Source organism: Zymoseptoria tritici, chromosome 8 (genome assembly GCF_000219625.1).
Source record: "Zymoseptoria tritici IPO323 chromosome 8, whole genome shotgun sequence".
NCBI classification, from domain to species: domain Eukaryota; kingdom Fungi; phylum Ascomycota; class Dothideomycetes; order Mycosphaerellales; family Mycosphaerellaceae; genus Zymoseptoria; species Zymoseptoria tritici.
In genome coordinates this window covers 1,837,636-1,855,987 of record NC_018211.1, presented here as the reverse complement: position 1 = coordinate 1,855,987, position 18,352 = coordinate 1,837,636, and the positions used below count along the sequence as shown (strand labels likewise).

The 18,352-nt window shown below is 52.2% G+C and overlaps 4 protein-coding genes across 4 annotated transcripts; 2 read left to right on the top strand and 2 right to left on the bottom strand.

The window, feature by feature from the left end:
- Positions 1–587: 587 nt before the first annotated feature.
- MYCGRDRAFT_61916 (uncharacterized protein) lies at positions 588–3,719 on the top strand (the record flags this gene model as incomplete). Its single annotated transcript, XM_003850221.1, has 2 exons — positions 588–3,178; positions 3,215–3,719. Coding segments are annotated over 2 exons (3,027 nt in total), but the record flags the coding sequence as incomplete, so codon positions are not given.
- An 860-nt stretch (positions 3,720–4,579) lies between these two features.
- Positions 4,580–5,734, top strand: MYCGRDRAFT_95359 (uncharacterized protein; the record flags this gene model as incomplete). Its single annotated transcript, XM_003850222.1, has 3 exons — positions 4,580–4,811; positions 4,913–5,052; positions 5,153–5,734. 3 exons carry the CDS (start codon positions 4,580–4,582, stop codon positions 5,732–5,734), a joined length of 954 nt encoding a protein of 317 aa, XP_003850270.1.
- Positions 5,735–5,876: 142 nt separating this feature from the next.
- MYCGRDRAFT_75077 (uncharacterized protein) lies at positions 5,877–7,558 on the bottom strand (the record flags this gene model as incomplete). Its single annotated transcript, XM_003850092.1, has 4 exons — positions 5,877–6,373; positions 6,442–6,580; positions 6,631–6,676; positions 6,735–7,558. The coding sequence occupies 4 exons, from the start codon at positions 7,199–7,201 to the stop codon at positions 5,877–5,879; spliced, it is 1,149 nt and encodes a 382-aa protein (XP_003850140.1).
- Positions 7,559–16,505: 8,947 nt separating this feature from the next.
- Positions 16,506–16,694, bottom strand: MYCGRDRAFT_45910 (uncharacterized protein; the record flags this gene model as incomplete). The annotated part of the gene is made up of 1 exon (XM_003850091.1): positions 16,506–16,694. A coding segment is annotated over one exon (189 nt), but the record flags the coding sequence as incomplete, so codon positions are not given.
- Positions 16,695–18,352: the final 1,658 nt, after the last annotated feature.

The following is an 18,352-nucleotide window of genomic DNA, read 5'->3' as shown; positions in this document are numbered from 1 at the left end:
AGCGCGTTACTTTCGAGACAGACTGGCCGAAAGTCTTCGTCGAGAATTGAAGTCTCCAAGAGGATGTATTGGCAGCAACTTAACAGAGGATGATCTCGATGTAGTATGGAAGTTCAGCATGAGCCTTCAAATGCCTCGAATTGCCTGTTCAAATGGGTCAAGAGCCGCTCTGAACCCCTTCAATTCACCAATTCGAGATCGCATGCTAATGCCACGACTTCTGCCACTGCAAAACACGCGTAGAGAGGTCGCATGGTCGGAACATCGGGCAGTTCGGGCCGCAGAACCTCCAAGCTCCGTCAGCTTCGTCAATAGCGAGATTCATATAATCGAAACAACAACGACATCCCATATAGGTACAGGTCTCGCCGACGAAGTCTACACCCCTCCACGTACCGCCGCATCATCCAATCCCTACCGTCACCTCATGAGGTCCATTCACAACTCCAGGGCAGCGCAGTACGATGTCCTCACCGATACACTCCCCGAGCGTGTTCATCGATAGCCCAACGGACACGCCCTCTCCCTCTGCAACCCGTTCCGCATTCCCGTTTCCTCACGATGCTTTCTCTCGCCAGTCCTCGGGCCGTTATCAGCCGCGAAGAGGAAGTACAGCCAGCGTACAATCCGTGGGATCAATAGGTGGGAGTCTGGACATGCAACAACGGCGAGGCAGTAGCGTGAGGGAGAGCAGTCAGAATGCCATCTCGACTCTTTTGCAACCGCCGATCATGCGAACGGGAATGTTGCCGCATACCCAAGCTTCAGCGACAGCATCTGGAGGATACAAAGCGCCGACGACTCGAGATATCCCTCCTGTCACCCTGACCAACGTGCCTCACGTGCCACCAGAGAACTTCCGAGACTATCTTGCCAAGATTGGCCCGCTATTCGAGAGTTTCCAGCGTGGTCGAGCGGAGCCAGATCAGCCAGCTTGGATGAAGAAGGACAAGGAGTTGGAGAAGACGGATCGGTTTGCAGAGGCGCTGGAGAGGAGGATAAGCAGAGATGCGTCAGCACCTCCTACGTTCTCCCGACAGTCCTCCGTGTCACTCTTGTCGCCCATTGACAGTCCGACAAGGAGGAGAGGTTCAGGTCAGGTCAGGCGGAACCGCAATGAACCGACACCTTTATCGACCATACCTACTGTCTATTTCGACGAGGACTTCCACCTGGAAAATCCGCGAACTTTCGATGTGGTATCAGAACGAGCCGAGATTATACGACCACCGCCAGGTACTCCCGCTGTTGAGCAAAAGGCTCCCAATGGCACAACACTACCTCCGAGAAAAGCACTGGCCACGAATGCAATTCTGCAAGAGAAGATGAGCTGGTATATGGACACAGTGGAGGTTCATCTGATCAACAGCATCAGCACGGCGAGTAGCGGATTCTTTGCGGCATTGGGGTCGCTGAAAGAGCTCCAGACTGAAGCAGAAGAGAGTGTGGCTAAGATACAGAGTCTGCGAGAGGATCTTCGACGGTTGGACAAGGAGGTCGCACTGTCTGGCTTAGAGGTCGCGGCAAAACGACGAAGGAGAGAGAACGTTCGTAAGCTGGGCAAAGCGACTGCACAAGTCCAGCGTGTGGTCGAGAACGTCAGGAAAGCCGACGGGCTGGTGGATGCAGGTTCCTACGATGAAGCGGCAGATCAGATGGACCGAGTAGGAAATTTGGTCTGCGGGCAAGCTGAAAAGGGCGAGGAAGATCAAGAGCTGATCGACTTGCGTCCGCTGAAAGCATTGCAAGGCTTGGACACCGGACTGCAGGAATTACAACTTCGCATTGGAACTGGATTTGCCCAGCGTTTTACAAGCATACTCATGGAAGATATACGACAGCATGTTGAAAAGGTACCTTCGAGCGATACATTAAAGCGAATGTCGAGGCAGCGGGGCATACAGCCCGTCTACATGGAAACGAACGAGCAATTTCGAAAAGAACTACTGGTTGCATTGAAGGGTCTGGCTCGTGCTGGTCACACCGCACCGGCGACAGCTGGCTATCGAGAGGCTGTGAACAAGGAGATGAAAGCCATCATTCGGAGATACCTTCCTAGCAGCAGCGATGACGACGCGGACAGCATGGTCTCGACATCCACCAGAGGCGGAAATCAATTGACGCAGCAGGAGAAGAGCAGTATTCTTGCGAGAAATTTGCGTGCTTTGGATCCCGAGGATGCGGAGAAGCTGTTCATCAATATCTACACGTCTGTCTCTGAGGCATTGAGACGTGTATCTACTCAGACAAAGATACTGCTCGATGTGACGAGCAGCATGCAGGCCCCTGAGCCAAAGTCGCCCATACGAGTCTCTACACGTTCCGTGGATGAGCAGATGTCGAACGGGCTACCCGTACCTCCCCCAAAAGTGACCGTTCAGGAAGAGCTATCTCAAGCATTGGACATGTCAAGCCTGCTCGGCGTTGCTGTCGACACTGCACAAACGCAGATCACAAGGGTGCTCAAAGTCCGGAACGAGCAATCGATTCGTGTTTCCAAAGAGCTCTTCCTTCGCTACTTCACTCTCAACCGTGTGTTTGCGGATGAGTGCGAAGCCGTGAGTGGTCGCGGCGGGAACGTGCTCAAGGGGATCATCAACGCGCAGATATCCGGCTTCGTGCAAGTTCTCGGCACATCCGAAACTGAACGCATCGCCTCCGTCCTCGACAACGACATCTGGAACGCCGAAGACTTCGCCGACCATCACGACACTCTCCTCCAACGCGTCCTCACGTCCATGACCCACGACCCAGCAGAATGGAACACATCAACCACTCCTCTGTGGCAAGACATTCCAGCCTCCACCAACGGCACAGTCTCCATCCCACCCGCAACGAACGGTAACAAAACGACCGCCAAACCCGCCCACATCAACTCCACTCGCTTTATTCTCGTCCGCAGCGCCCTCTCCCTCCTCTCGCCACTGGATACCCTCCTCTCCCTAACCTCTTCCCTCCCCTCCCTCACTCCCGCAATCGCAAACTCCCTCCTCGATCTCCTCCGCACTTTCAACTCCCGCGCCTGCCAACTCATCCTCGGTGCCGGCGCAACCCGGTCCGCGGGTCTCAAGAACATCACAACCAAACATCTCGCCCTTGCATCTCAAGCTCTATCATTTGTGATCGAGCTGATCCCCTACATTCGCGAAGCGATCCGACGACATCTGCCCGCCGCTGGGTCGCAAAGTCCCGCTGTCGGTGCTGCGGCTCCGAGCCCGAATAATGTGCTGCAGGAATTCGATAAACTCAAACGACTGTATCAAGACCATCAGTCCGGCATTCAGGACAAGCTCGTAGAAATCATGACTTCCCGCTCCAACGCGCACGTCAAAGCTATGAGCGCTATCAATTTCGACGCTCCTCCCACGACTGGCACTGCAGGCGAACCGTCGCCGTATGTTGAAACCTTGACAAAGGAAACGCTCACCCTGCACCGTGTTCTGTCGAGGCATTTGCCGGATGTTGAGGTGGGCATGATTATGCGGAGGATCTTCGAGGGATACAGGGAGCAGTGGGTTGCTGCTTACAGCAAAGTGGTCGTGAATACGAGGCAGGGAGCGGAGAGGTTGAGGGGTGATGGGAAGGTTTTTGGGGAGAGGTTGGGGAAGGTGGAGGGATTTGAGAGCTTGGTTGGGAGAGCGGTGGAGGGCGTGCTTGAAGGAAAAGCCAAGGCTGTTGAGGAGAAGATTAAGGTGGCGGATGAGAAGGTTAAGGCGGAGGAAAAGGTCAAGGTCAAGGCCCCGGAGGTCAAGAAGGTGGAGGAGAAGGGAGAGGTGATGTTCGATGCTGATGGTGCTGATAGTGAGGAGGAGAAGGCGGTGGAGAAGGCCACTGAGAAGGGCGCTGAGGTAAAGGAGAAGGGCGAAAAGAAATGATAGCTGATGTACAAGGCGATCAGGCATTCCATCCAAAGCTCGCAGATCCACACAGCTCGACAAAGCAGACCATCGCATCTCGCATGTAAGCCGTGCCTGTCGGCTGGGCAAGACGTCTTTGGACCTGGCCTTCAGCGAAAGGATCTTTGGAGTCGACTCGATTGCATGTTATACAGTTTGGAGAGTGATCCCAAAATAGCAGGAACTGTATTTCATGGACATGGTCTGCTGGCCACATTGATCCCTGCTTGATCCGCACCAATGCCGGCGGCTGACTCTACCGCTGAAAGTCCTGAACACGCAACCCGTCTCTTTGTCGCTCTTTCTGTAAGAACACCGTCAACTACGGAACAAATATGGATCAAGATTTGTCGAACACAATGCCAGCCGTCCTTCCACCAGAACTGTGGCTCTTGATCTTCTCTCATGTTCGCGGTGGCGATATTTACAGCCTACGCCTGCTTTCACATACTATCAAGGAAATTGCCGAGGACGATTCGGGCCTGGCAGAAGAGCTACAGTGCCACCTTCGCCGAGCGGGCATGGACATGATGCTGGCCATCGTCGAGCGCAATCCGGTGCTGGGAAAAGGTGCCCGCTCCGTGGAGATAAATACCGATTGACTCTTGCCCGTTAGAGACAGAGAGCATTGGGACCAGATGAGAAGGCTCACGACCTTGAGTGAAGCTATTGAGCATAACCAAATGGACTGCCCGCCGGATCATTACAGCGAAGACAGCGATGACCCTCCTATCAAAGCGAGAATGAAGGCTCTAAGAGAATCGACGGCAGAGCTTCTGCAGCGCGAGGCCGCTCGGTACAGCAGCGATGAACTGGACAAGGCCTACAGCTCGTACCTGAACGAAGCGGGATTCCAAGTCGCACTGCTACAGCAAGGCGCCATGCACGGGTTCATGTACAGACTCTTCAAAGCCTGTCCGTCTGTTGGAAACAGTGTCTCCATTGTACAGCCGCCTGGATGTTACGGTTCCGGTTTTGACTGGGAGCCCACGGTCTACAACAGACATTTTGAACAGGGCCTGATACGCGCATTCGGTACTCCCAGCCTCCACTCGAACGATCAAGTCTTGACCCAAACGCTGCTCGCGGCCGCAAATACACAAACGCGCATCGCCCAGCTGCGCGTGGACCCGTCGTCCAATCACTTCTTTCGCCAGTAAGAGGCGGTGATGAATGGCATCTACCATGCGGTCCGAAATACGGCCTTCATCACTCTGAAACTCCAAGGCGAGTTCGACGTACATGGCCTACACAAGCGGATCCCACACGACGACGAAGAGACTGTCGCGGCGACGCTCTTTCCAGCGGCTGTAGCCGACGAGTACGACGAAGCCCAAATTATTGAAGGTCTCAATCGCGGCGGAGTAGCCGACTTTCTGGCCCACGCAACAGACCCACGAGTTCTCCAAGTCCGGTGTCCAAACACCTATTACAACGGTCCCTGGGTGTCGTTGAACGCCATAATACCCGACCGCCTTTGGCCGAATCTACAATCCATCGACCTTTTCGGTTTTGAATGCACAGAGGACAAACTCGTGCGATTTGTTACCAAATGCTGTGCCACAGTCTCCGAGTTTTGCGTGAAGTGCCCGCTTCTCACCCACGGAAGGTGGACGAGTGTTTTCCGCCGCGTCGCAGGCATGTTCCGCTCCTTCAAAAGCTTCGGTTTCGAAGCCTCCCTATTAACTCGTGACGCGGACGATGGTCGATTAAAACACGTCGGTATGGGAAATATCTATCAGCCGGATCTTTTGGTGCATCGGGATCTTTTGTATGACTTTCTCAGAAATGGAGGGCCTGAGCCGCATGTCATCACCAGTGGTTACTTTGGTCCGTGAAACGCTACGGAATAAACCAATCATACTTTTAAGATTCTGGGGTGGTTCGCTTTTTCCTATCCTTTTCCCACCGTCGCGCCTTTTCCAATGCACCACCCTAAACCGCAAAGATCCACCCAAATCCCCTTCCCACTCTCCCAACCTAACAACTCCCCACAAAGAAATTCCCCTGCCCGCCCTCAGGATGACTCTTCGGCGTATAGGCCCCCATATGCGCCGGCAACCCTCCCAATCCATTCGCCGGCGTGATCGGCCTGCTCCTCCCTCCCGCACCATCCTCCCCTTCAACCTCACTCGGCGTCGTCCACCCCGTGCCCCCACCCGTACCATCCTCCTCCATCCACCGCATTCCATTCGCATACTCCTCAATCGGAAATACTTCCCTCGCATACTCCTCAATGCCTCTCCATCCTTCCCAGATTCCGCGTCCTTCGCGGGGGTACTCCAGTGCGGGACCGAAGTAGGGAGCTCGCGCTTCCCCGAGTACGGATTGCAGGATGTCGAGGTGTTCTTTGTAGCCGGAGGGGACGGGGACGGGGAAGGTGATGGGGCCGTGGACGTAGCGGACTGGACGACCCACGCCGCGGGAGAAGCGGGCGCACAGTTGGAGGGGGGTTAGTTTTTCGAAGGCGAGGGTTACTCTGCAGAATTTGTTAGTCCGTAGATTTACTGGCTGGCTTCGTGGATGGTAAAGACTTGCCTTTGACCTTTCCAGTGGTTGGCGCCCATTTTGAAGATTTGGAGGAGAGCGGGACCGACGTCGTGCTCGGCGTCTAGCCACGGAAGAGGGTCGTTGGGGTGGAATGGTGCTTGCCAGATGAAGCTGCCGTCGTCTTGAAGTTCCATCTGCGAGATGTTAGTTCCAGATCAATGGATGTGTGGAGGACAAAGCTTACCTGGAATAAAGGTATGGGCTGTGATGTGAAGTTGTTGTTGTAAATGCTGGAAGCTGTATGTTAGCATGTCACTCCTTCACAATCACATCGGTCCTTCCACTCACCCAGTATAAACAAACGTCGCCGGAATCCCAATCTGCCGTACATAATTCTCAATCGCAAATTTCGTCGACCACATCGGCAACGCCCTCCAATCCTCTCCAAACGACGAATGATCCGGCATGCTCGAATAGACATAATGCGAGATCCCCGCCTTCTTCGCGGCGTCCGCACAGGCCTTCCCTATCGCCACCTCATCGCCCCAATGCGTCGTGTTGATGAACGCAATCTTCGCGCCCGTGAAGAGTTTCGCGAGGAGAGCATTTCGTTCCGGTCCGACGAGATCTCCTTCGATGAGCTCGACGTTCGGGAGGAGGCCGAGTTCTTCGGCGACGAGGCCTTCGTTTTTGCGGACTTGGGCGCGGACGTTCCAGCCGACGGCAGACGCGGCGCGGATGAAGGATGCGGCCTGCCGACCGGTCGAGTTGATGGTGGCGATGGTCTTGGTGGGTAGCATTACAGGATTTTGCATGCAGGGGTGGGGTGGGAGGGAGGGATTGAGGCGGTGATTCGATGTAGAGTTGAAGCCGGAGAAGGTACAGGAAACGATGGAGTGATGTTCAGCTTGGGTGTGATGGTCGACCGGATGGGAGGATTGAGAGGCTGTTTCCCAACGCGATGGATCCTCACGGCGAAGACAAGGTCAAGGTTGATTGGCAAGAAGAACCTGAATGGCAGAGCGATTCCAGCAAGGCCAATTCCGCCGCAGGATGGTCAATGGTGGGGAAGAGGCGACTGGCGGATCTGACACGAGGCACGATCCAGAAAGGTATCCGCTCGTGGTAACCGATACGATAGCAGTCGTGCGGTGCAATGCCGGTAGTGGGTGGATTTCGAAGTCGGTTCTCAGAAGAGTGAGGTCCGGCAAAGAGGATCGAAAATGCAAGTAGCTTTCTTTAGTGCTCGGCGGTGGAGAGAGGTCTCCGATGAAGATCTCGGTACGTTGCCGGGCGGCGCGGAGGTGGCAGGGCGGCACGGCTCGGACGTGTGTCGCGGCGGGTGCAGACTAGATGTCTAGACGTACAACGGGTCGGTATATGGTTCGAGATGAGTCGTGGGTTGCGGAGATGGTCTGTAGTGGGCGTCGATACAAAGAGCGAGTTTCGGGCGAGGCCGAAACCGACGCAGTGGATGCGATGGAACGGGAGTGCCGATAGTGGTGAGGAACGATGTCAGGAAGGAAAGGCGAAGATCAAGCAGCTGCACAGTGGTACACGCAGTTTCAGTTGTTGTCAGGTAATTCTCGTCGGGTGCCGTCAGACGGCCATGCGGCGGACGGCGGGCGCGTGGCAAAGCGAACCGAAAATACGGTCAGACAAGTGACACACTAGAATTGCCCGTAACCATTCATGGTATACACACCCTCTCGTCTCGCCGAATCTTCTCGCCGCCGGCCGACACGCACTCGGGCGTCCGCCCGACGTTTGAGGATGCCCAGAAGACGACAATTGTTCCTGTAAGCAGGCGTGAGGATACAGAACAGGGCTGCTCTCAGCCCTGGCAAGCAAGGTTCAAGGCAGACAGTTCTTCAACATTCGATAATCAGGATCCGATCTACGACGACGGCTGTATCTTCCAGAAAGTACGAGGGTACTCTGTATATAGTATACGTCCTCAGCACCGTGATGAGCGATGATGGAACGCGTCCACACGATGAAGACAATTCGACATCGTGGACCCCAACCACCATCAAAAAGTTACATAATCGCGGAGAAGTCTATACCGTAGCGCGCCAACGGGAAGAGAGATGCGCTGGTCTGCTGCTCATTTTCATGTCCAACCCGGCTGATGACTTGAATGGTGCGATGCTTTGTTGTGATGACACGATGCTCTTTCATGGAGACCTTGTATGAGGCTCTGAGATGAACAGTTCGCCGATGATGTTCCCGGTCTAGACTCTGCCTCCGTTGGGAGCAAGAAGAACAAGGGAAGTGTTGTCCGACATAAGCATCCTGTGCTACACGAGAACCTTGCTTTTGTCGACCATAATATTATACGGAGGATAAGTCAGCTTGACTGGGCTGGGCGACGTCTCGAAATGTCGCGAGGTGTCGTTTGGATTTTCGCAACGCGGGGTGGCCTTCGGAGTTCGGAGACACATTGACCAGGGTGATGTAGTCCACTCTTCCGCTCATGAACTCCACCATCCTCATCATCATAAATGGCCTCATTCGCTGCCAATCGAGCGATATAGATCAGCTGCAGCCCGGCGCCGTCATGGCTGCATCTTTGCCTTGTTTCCCCAACAGGATCGCCTATTGCGTACATAAGCGAGCTTTCGCCTGAGCATAGGCGAGCCGGCGAACACGACAGGATCTTCCGCAAGGCTGTCATGTATGGAGAAATGCGAGATCGCTGTGGATGATGATACGCATGTGGAGTGTGTGATGAGATTATTGCTCTCAGGTGATTCGAGGTTGACCCGGCATTGCCTGTTCTGGGACGGAAACGCCAGCCGAGACTGCTTATCGGAGCGCCAATCCTCGATCTAGTCCTTCCTTTGCCCGTCTTTGGCAAGTCTGCGCTCGTCAAACACCATGTAAGAACGACTGCAGGGTTTCTACCGGGCAGTAGAGGAATCAGTTCCTCATCCGAAATCATGCCAAGCCGCACTACACAATCCATCCATAGCCGGAAAACTCAATGCCCACTGGCCGGCCGACTCGTTACATAACACACCACCAATCACTGCGCTACATCAAGCACTAAGCAAGCAGAAAAGTCTTTCGCGTGTGCGCGTGACTGCGAGCACCGTGATGAGATGAGGAGGAGCGGCGGACGTGGGGTCATGCCAGCTGTCTCGAAGACTCCATGATTGTGCATCTCCGGCACATCTCCTGTTCTTGCCAAATCTCGCATACAACTTCTCATCGATGGTGGCACTGCATTCGGGTGTTGCGATGGTACGGTGCGACTCCGCCGGCGTGTGGTGCACACGCCGGAAAATGCTGGCCGTTGTCGGAATAGACTTTTACGCGTGGTCGAACTCTAATGTTTGGTAGAAGGACTGCTCCTGCCTCAGGTGTCAACCTTGTTCTCCGACAACGACTTGGGAACGGCCATTGGATCGTTGTTCCGCTCCCATATTCCTGTCGACCCCGACTAAGAGACCTGCCTGGAAGATCACGCAGACAGACGCCATGGAGATGCCAGTCTTCGTGGACGAGGATCTCACCACTTGACAGCACCACCTCGGCGCCATGGACGATATCGCCGTGGAAGGCCGCAGACGAGTCCTCATCCGTGCTCACGTCGAGCAGATTCCTGGCGACCCAAACGCACGACCTTGGAAGATATGGGCCATCTTCTGCGAGCTACAATTGAACCGGCCTGCGAGAACAGATCCTTCCACGTCTCCTCACGATATCGACTTCATCCATGTCCTTCCTGGCTTCGACTCCTTGAACGACACGAAGGCGTGGTTCCTGACTGATGTCGGTGTTGACGAGGAGCGGGATGGCTCTATCGATGTATCGCTTCTGCCACTTGACGTATATCTTGCTCATTATGACTCGGAGAAAAGCGAGTGGTGCGAGCAAACTTTTGGAGTCTTTCCATTGCACGCTGATAAGACTAGCAGGACTTTCGTGAAGCGCCCGGAGTTGACCAGGGAATATCGAATGTATTTTTCACGATGGCACTGGGGGCGGTGAGACTGCTCGTCAGAAAGATCGACTCAACCAGAAATACTCGCCCAACACTTGTTGCTCCCGCACCTGAGATGTGGTATAAGGTAGGATACATCATTATTGCAGATCCTTGTTGCACATTCGATTGACTGGCTGGAGCTGGATTCCAAGCCAGCGACCGCCGGGCCAGTTGACTCTCCAATAGCGGAGAAACGCAATCGACGGTGACGCTACTTCTCTTGTCGGGATTCGCAGTCGTTTCTGCACGCATAAGGACTGAGACCTTTCCATCAGCCAGTCGACCATCCGGCCGCACGCAACGATCGAGAAGGCTTGATCACTACCGATCCGAATGTACTGTGTGCACAGCACTTCAGTCGCCGAAATTCGCATACTACCATTCAACTTCTGTTCTGCAGACGAGCCAGCGAAGAACGATGTCGTACCTGGTTGCTCTCTTGTGCAGAGGCCGAACTGGCGTACTCAAATACCGTCAATGCCCTCTCTCGCGTCCTTCCGTTGTTTCTGTGGATTTGAACACATGTAGCTGCAGACATTGCGGTACCGGATGCACCGCGCATCCACGTCGGCGAATGCCTGCCGTCAGATGTACCTCCTGGGAGACATATTTGCTCGTTTTTGCTCTCTCTGGGCAATAGGACATCCTGCCGGTACTTGATCCACTGTCAGGTCTGGAGCGTTGCAGTAGCGGTTTCGTCCCTGTCCCGAGCGGCTCGGCAATGCCGGATCTTGCCAAACTCCGTGGCGTAGGCAGTGAGATTGGCAAAGAAGAAGTGTTTGTGGACTGTCCGGATTTGATCAAGATGGTTGATCTTTTGGCCTGTCCTCCATCGCAAGTTCCGCTCCATCGCCAATCCGAAATCCTCGAGAGTCTAGGCATACATCGGGACCAATCATCCAACATGAGTTCGATCACCTTCGTCCATGGACACGGTGGCTGCGATGGGGATCTTTTCTTGGCATATGCACTGGCAAAGGTAGCATACAGCTGAATCGCGATGGCGAGCGTGTACCGTTGCTCGCTACGGCTCGCATCTCAATGAAAAGGTAGAAATCGTGGCCGATAACGATCCAAACCGGCCATCGGTAGATTTTCTGATCGCAAGCCGTTCGACCTCCACACCCTGAGTGTCGGCGACTATGCCAGCATTACTGGATATGACTCGGGATGTTGCCAGCGGAGCAGGTCTGCCAATAGCCCGGCAAAAGTCCAAGGACAAGGCTTATTGCCCGCAAGATTACCCATCTGCCTCTTCATCCAGGCGCAAGAACGATTCGAGAATGCGCAAATCAAGTCTGACCATGAAGCTCGTCACGCTCGTGTCTTTTGCCGTGGGCGTCGTTGCACTTCTACGGCATGCAAACGGATCGAAGTGGTCACTGTTGAGACCAGGCCGGAGGTCAACAGTCCGATCTTACCAGGAAGTGGTCCAATGCTTCCGGGTCCGGGCACAAAATTTATTCGATCCGAGCAGGCATTTGCGAAGTGCTGTTCCTAGTCCGTTGTTCCGAGCAGGGAGCGCCGCAGTCACCTTCAAGCGGACATGTACGGATGCTATCATGGTCGCAAACGAGGCGAAGAATCTGTTGCGTTCACACACTGTAGCGCGGTAGTTCCACGACCTTCATTCCCTTTCATGTACTCTTCGGGAACTTGCTAATATGCGTATGCGGATATACCACAGGCATCTGCTGCAAACCAGGCTCCAACTTTGTGGCATGCTTCAATTACTACCACAACGACTCTCGATCTGCGGTCGTTGGTGAGACTCTCCCACGACATTCTTTACGTGCTGTGCTGACATCGACTCCGCCCACGACCATCGCAACAGCGGTTGCTAGTGCAGTCAGAATTAGACATGGGAACCTAGCTACAGTTGAGGCCGATGGCAGGATGATCCGAGCCACATCTCGATTTGTTCGTCCTTGTTGGCTAAAATTGGTATCGACAAAGTTCCAACAATGAGCTCATACGGCAGTATGCGCATGACACCGCATCACCCCATCTTACAGGTGACAGGTCTAAGCCCCAAGGCAAGGATTAGCAGCCAGCCGTTGAACCCAGTCGCCGACCTGTCCGAGCCGATGTCAAGGCTCAAAGTCTTCAATCACTGCCTCAAAAAGGCTTCGATTAAGTTTTCGACAGTATGTACTACTAGCGTATGCAGGACACAGTCTGTACATCCTTGGATCACGACATTGGGACTACAAGGTCCTTCTGTGAGAGCTTGCCGACAACTTCCGCCTGTCTGACGGTGACCACTGACGAGCAACAGCATTATAAAGCCCTCCGTCAGCTGCCACTTTCCACTGTCTTCATTTCACAACGACTCGCAACACCACAAGACGAACTAGCTCGTCAAAAACGGAGCCAACTAACATGAAGCTCTCTACCTTCGCCGCTCTTCTCGTCACTATCATGACATCTCTGACCGCAGCAGACGAGGTATGCCCCTCCCTCCGTCCCAACCATTCCATTTGCATCGCACTAACACGTCTTCGCTGCTAGGTCGTCGTCCCACCAAACCCAGTACGATCGTCAACATTGCCATCCACTTTACTTGCTTTGCACTAACAGGTCCTTGCCACTAGACTTACGACAACTACTGCGGACCGAACAACGACAACGACAAGTGCAACCACCACTGCTTCGACACGTACCAGATCAGCGGCTACTGGTCAGTCCTTTTCCCGACGTTTGCGAACATGATGCATGTGATGATTTTGCTAACCATGCATCCCACTCGCAGCGACAGCAGCGGTACCTGCCAGTGCTCTTGAATATGGCTACCGAGCGCGCTTTGTGAAGATGTGTGCTACGATGGCGGTGGTGGTGAATGCGCTGCTCACGTCTTGAGAGTGCAAAATGGTCTGCTGGCGGTTCATGGAGGGCATTGATAGAATTTTCGACCACAATGTAATCGATGCATGACACCGCCTGCGCATCAATCTTCAATCCTTGAACTTTGTGGCAGGTTGCTTGGGTTGTCCTTGAGAACTTGCCGACTTCTTCCGCCTGTCTGATGAGAGTGACCAACACTGGAGGAGCCCGTAATGGACTGTTGAGAGAGCCCAGCTTTCATTTGGCGCTCTGTGCAACGACTTGCAGATTCCGTACAGCGACTCGCAAACCAGCAAACTCTCCTGCCAAAAACTAAGCTCACGCCGGTGGCGATTGTGGTGAAGGACTGCTTGATCGAGGGTTCCAAGGACAGATTTTTGACAAGTCGCACAATACGCAATGAAAGAATGATCGCGAGATTCGGGAGCAAGTCCGCCACGAGCCTGTTCCTCACATTTCGCCAACGGAAACTACTGACTCTCGCATGACATGAAGGAGTCGTGCAGTACAATCTATCCGGCACCCTTTCAGCCTGACACGGTAGGAGGAAATGACCGCAAGTCGATGACTGCACCGCGGGCCTGGCGGGGCATCTCAACTCGTACCATCTCGTACCACCTTGTCGAACAGCGCTCCGCTGGTCACTGGGGTTCTCACCGTCAGCTGACGATGCCCGTCTCTCGCATCGGGCCCTGTAACACCCAGCCAGATTTTGCTCTTTTGTCTCGAACGGTGAGAGTGTCTCCTGTGCTCCAAAATCGTACAGTATCCGGGGTTTCGTGACTCTCTCAACCCCTCCCAAGGAGGGGGGCTCGGCCAAACGTTAAATCTAGCTTTTGGTGTCAACTACACGTTAAATTGGACTCTGGACTTGCAGGATACCTACCAACAGCGAAACTGACCGAGGGGGTTATGTTATCGCTCTTGGGGTAGTATAGGGCACTTGGAGGTGTTGTTTGGTCAGTCTAGAGGCTACGCCGGCAGTCTGTAATGCACTGAGAGCTGATATATCGTCTGTCACGTGTCTGTATACCCCCTTCCACCAGCCCTTCCACCACCAGCCCTTCCACCACCAGCCCTTCTACCGCCGCTGCTTGGTCAGCATTACATAGTATTCTCTACCTTCTTATTAGTCGACCGTTTGACACCGGTTTTGGCGTTTCTAGCCTCTGTGCGAGTCGTTTGCGCGAGTAAGAGATGTGCGTAGTCGTTCTTAGTCGAACAGCCGAGGATCCAGTCTAATGTGTAGCACCGGTAGTAGTAAGGACGGTTGTAAGGACGCTCGTAAGGGTGCTAGTGATACTATAGCTAACTATAAGTCTCGTTGTTGCGAGCCCTATAATTGTAAGGCTTATAATCGTCGTAGAGCCTTTACCGCTCGTTAAGGTTATTATAGGATTAATAGATATACCTCCTTAAACGCTTGTTTACTAAGTAGCGGTGCTTCTTCCTCGTAGTGTCGGTCGTCCGGCTCGAGCCTATATCGATAGCTTATATTAGCTCTGCTCGGTAGTGCTACTACGCTCTCGTTAACGAGCTATGTCGTCGTTATAACGCCGTCTACTTTATCCTCTATACGTTAATATAATAGTACTAGCTTTACGAGTAAGCGTCCGGCGTTAGCTCTAGAGTCCGGATCGCCTGTCGTCTTAAGGCTCTCGTTAGCATCGAGCTCGCGCTATACGAGTAAGGGCAGCTTAAATATACGCCGCTAAGGTAGTAGTGTTGTTGTTAGTCTACTCCACCGACATAAGGAGTCTATATTCGGTCTACACCGCCTGTCTTTACCGTCTACGTAGATAGTAAATGCCGCCGTCGCCTTACTCTTAATCTCGAGAGCGTAAAGAGCCTACAACACCGGAGGTTTAGTCTTACCCCTACCTCTAAATACAACCCTTAGTTTACCGCGTTTCTTCTTCGTATAGCGGATCTAGCGCTCGTAAGCAACACGAGTCTCGTATTATAGCGTTATTGTTTGTTTGTTTGTTTGTTTTTTTTGTTTGTTCCATTTACGTCCTTTCGGAGTCCAAGACTATGTAGGACAGCCTTGCCCTAAGGGCAAGGCAGTAGATCTATTTACAATTAAATTCTTCGATATTCTTTGACCTTAGGGGAAACCCCGTGCCTAAGGCAATGCTAAAGGACTTTAAACAAATGCGAGACAAAGGAAATCAAACGAGTGTTGCTGCGGCCTAAGGCTATAGAATTTTCGCGCTAAGCTTTTTGCAGAATTTTCAGCGGATCCTTCCGCTTCGCACGCACGCACGCTGCGAATTCGAAATGCAGTGCAAAAGCAGTGCAAAATGCCGTGCAAAAGCACTACAAAAGCAGCTGTCTAACTCGCTGCCTTCTCTTATCCTTAATATGCCTTTGTAGTATCGTAGTAGCAGTTCTATCTACGACAACGCAGGTTAATCGCAGAGTTGTGGATTCTACCGAGTTCCAGCTCTTTAAAGTGCATATATGCTTCCTTCGAGGGCGACGAAGTCTCTAGAGAAGGGACATGCGATTTCGATTCGGATTTCGAGGAGGTGCGCGTATAGGGCAGAGTGGACTGCTTCTTCTCGTTCGTAACGTAGAGGGCTATTCGTTCGAATCGTGCTGTTGTTCTGTTGTAGCTTGTATTTCGAGGGGAGGTGTACCTCCAGGTCGTATTGTTTTTGTAAGGGAAGAGGGATCGACGGCCTCTCCAATCCTCCGGAGGAAACTTGGCTCTACGACGACGATGTCGTCGTAGGTTCGTAGCCGGCACCACGTACAGGTGTTCCTCGTCGCCGGCCGTATTATAGCGTTAACCGCGCTATTGCTACCTTGTTAGTATCGCGTTACTTCTATATCGCTCGTACGGCAGACGCCTTAATTAAGCTACCCTTAAGGTAGCGATTCGGTTGCGCCTTCGAGCGTTATATTACTCTCTAAGCCGCCTTAGTCTAACTAAACGCGCTCTTGAATTCTGCTCCTTTATATACTTATACCTTAGTAGACGTCTTAATCGCGGCGATAAGTTGCCGCGTCGGTAATAAGCTAAATAGAAGCTCGTCGTGCTCTTGCCGATAGAGTCGTCGCTTCTTAAAGGCGGTAAATTAGTCGTAGAGTAAGCGCGGTGTCTATAAGACAGTTAATGTCGTAGTAGGAAGCTCTAGAGTCGGTGTACGTAGCGGCGTACTAATATCGTTTAGTGCGTCGTCGACCGTCTACTCGCGGTAGTTAGGTCTATTATATGCCCTACTATTGTCGGTAGTATTAAGCTATATATCTATATCGTCCTTAGCAGTCTTCTAATGCTAGTACTCCTTATTAACTAGCTCTTCTATTCTTAGTCGATACTCTTTATCCTCGGTGCTATATCTCTTACGAAGGAAGCTATAAGGAACCTCTATGTTAACTAGCATTATGCCGCTGCTCTTAAAGGCCTTACGGACGTTATAAGTCGTAAATGTCTTACTTCTAATGTCGGTAAGAGCCTCGATAAACTAAGCAATTATAAACTTACTATAGCCGCTCCTTATAGTATTAATTACCGCTTCTCGATAGTAGTGTTTAAAGGGCTAAAAGAGCACAACATCGAGCGGCTATATAAAATAAGAGGTATGCGGTAGAAGTCTATAGAGTTCGATCCTATGCTCTAAGGCATATACGATTAGCTCCTTAAACGTATAAGAGCCGTAGTTGTTATAGAGCAAGAGCCGCTATTCTACTAGATTCTAAGGGCGTGTTAGCTCCTCGAAATACTTAATGTAGTCTATAGCTCGTTCGTCGTTTATATAACCGCTCTCGGTAATGCTAATAGAGGCATTACTATCGTCCGGAAACCCTTTAAACTACTTCTCTTAGATTACCTTGCTACTAGCAATAAGGTATAGATCTATTATATAGCTAAAGGCGCTTATAGTCTCTACGACTATAATATACTAGCGATTAAGGTTATTAGCTAACTATGCCCTTCTCTTCGTATCTATTGTAACTACCTATTTACTACCTCCGATGCTAATCCTATAGCTAGTCTCGTCGAAGTTCTACGTATTAGTAGGCTTAATTCTATACTCCTTAAGTATCGCGTTGTATCCTTTAAACTACGCTCTTATCGCCTTAGGCTAGTAAGCCTCTTTACGCTATAACTCGATGCTCTTGCTCCTTACCTTCTTTAGCTTATACCTCGCTATAAACCGATACGGTAGAAAGAGCGTTCGACGCTAAGTATCGGATCTCGTACGGTTAATTATGTCCTCGCCGACTCGTGCAATTATAGGGACCGGAAGGAACATAGCTATACGGTCGCGCTCGCGGTAGTAAGTAGCTAGTGCCTTATCCTAAGACTCGTCTAGGTTGTAGTAGTTTATCGGTCGTTCGTAGAGCGTACTACGCCCTTTTAGTCGCTTAGTAATCCGCTCGTAGATATAAGTAGCCTTGTGCTCTCAGTAGAGCGCTAAGAGGTTAGGCTTACGTGCCTCCTTCGCGACGAAGGCGTAGTATAGGTTACAAACACGCGTTACTAATGCCTTATCGCGATCATATTGCCTCTGTAGGGCTTAGCGGACGCGTTTTGGCATGTTATAACAGTTAAGAGCAGGTGGTCGGGAGTATTGCAATATTGTTGTGAAATTTAACGTGTGGTTAACACCAAAAAGTGAATTAAACGTTTGGCCGAATCCCTCTAGCTTGCTAGAGGTGGCTGCGTTAGGAAAACCTCGGATATCCAGATTGTCTGCTTCGTCTTTGCATTCACTCGTCAACTCCGCTGGGTCGCACATTCCGCTCGCTATTCAGCTTGGCTGTTTTTCCCATGTTCACACAATCTTAGGGAACCGCTGTAAGCAGCTCGCGACCAGGTTGAAGCTAGGATTGACGTTGTTATGCGATGATCGCCGTACGGTCTACCTTGAGCTAGCTGGCAGGGCCACGGAACGATGATGGTCGGTCATGTCGGTCCGCTTTGAAGGGCATGTTGAAGTGTGGTGCGAAGCGGGAAGTCCATCACGTGAGCGCGTTGGGTTGCAGTGGACGAAGCATCAATTAGTGCCGGACATTTGATGCAGGGTAATTGACTCAAGCTCCGCACGATAATTCCAACATCGCAGACCAAAGGTCCGTAAAAATTGGTCAGTATCGTGTGCGGACGCTCCCCGAGTGC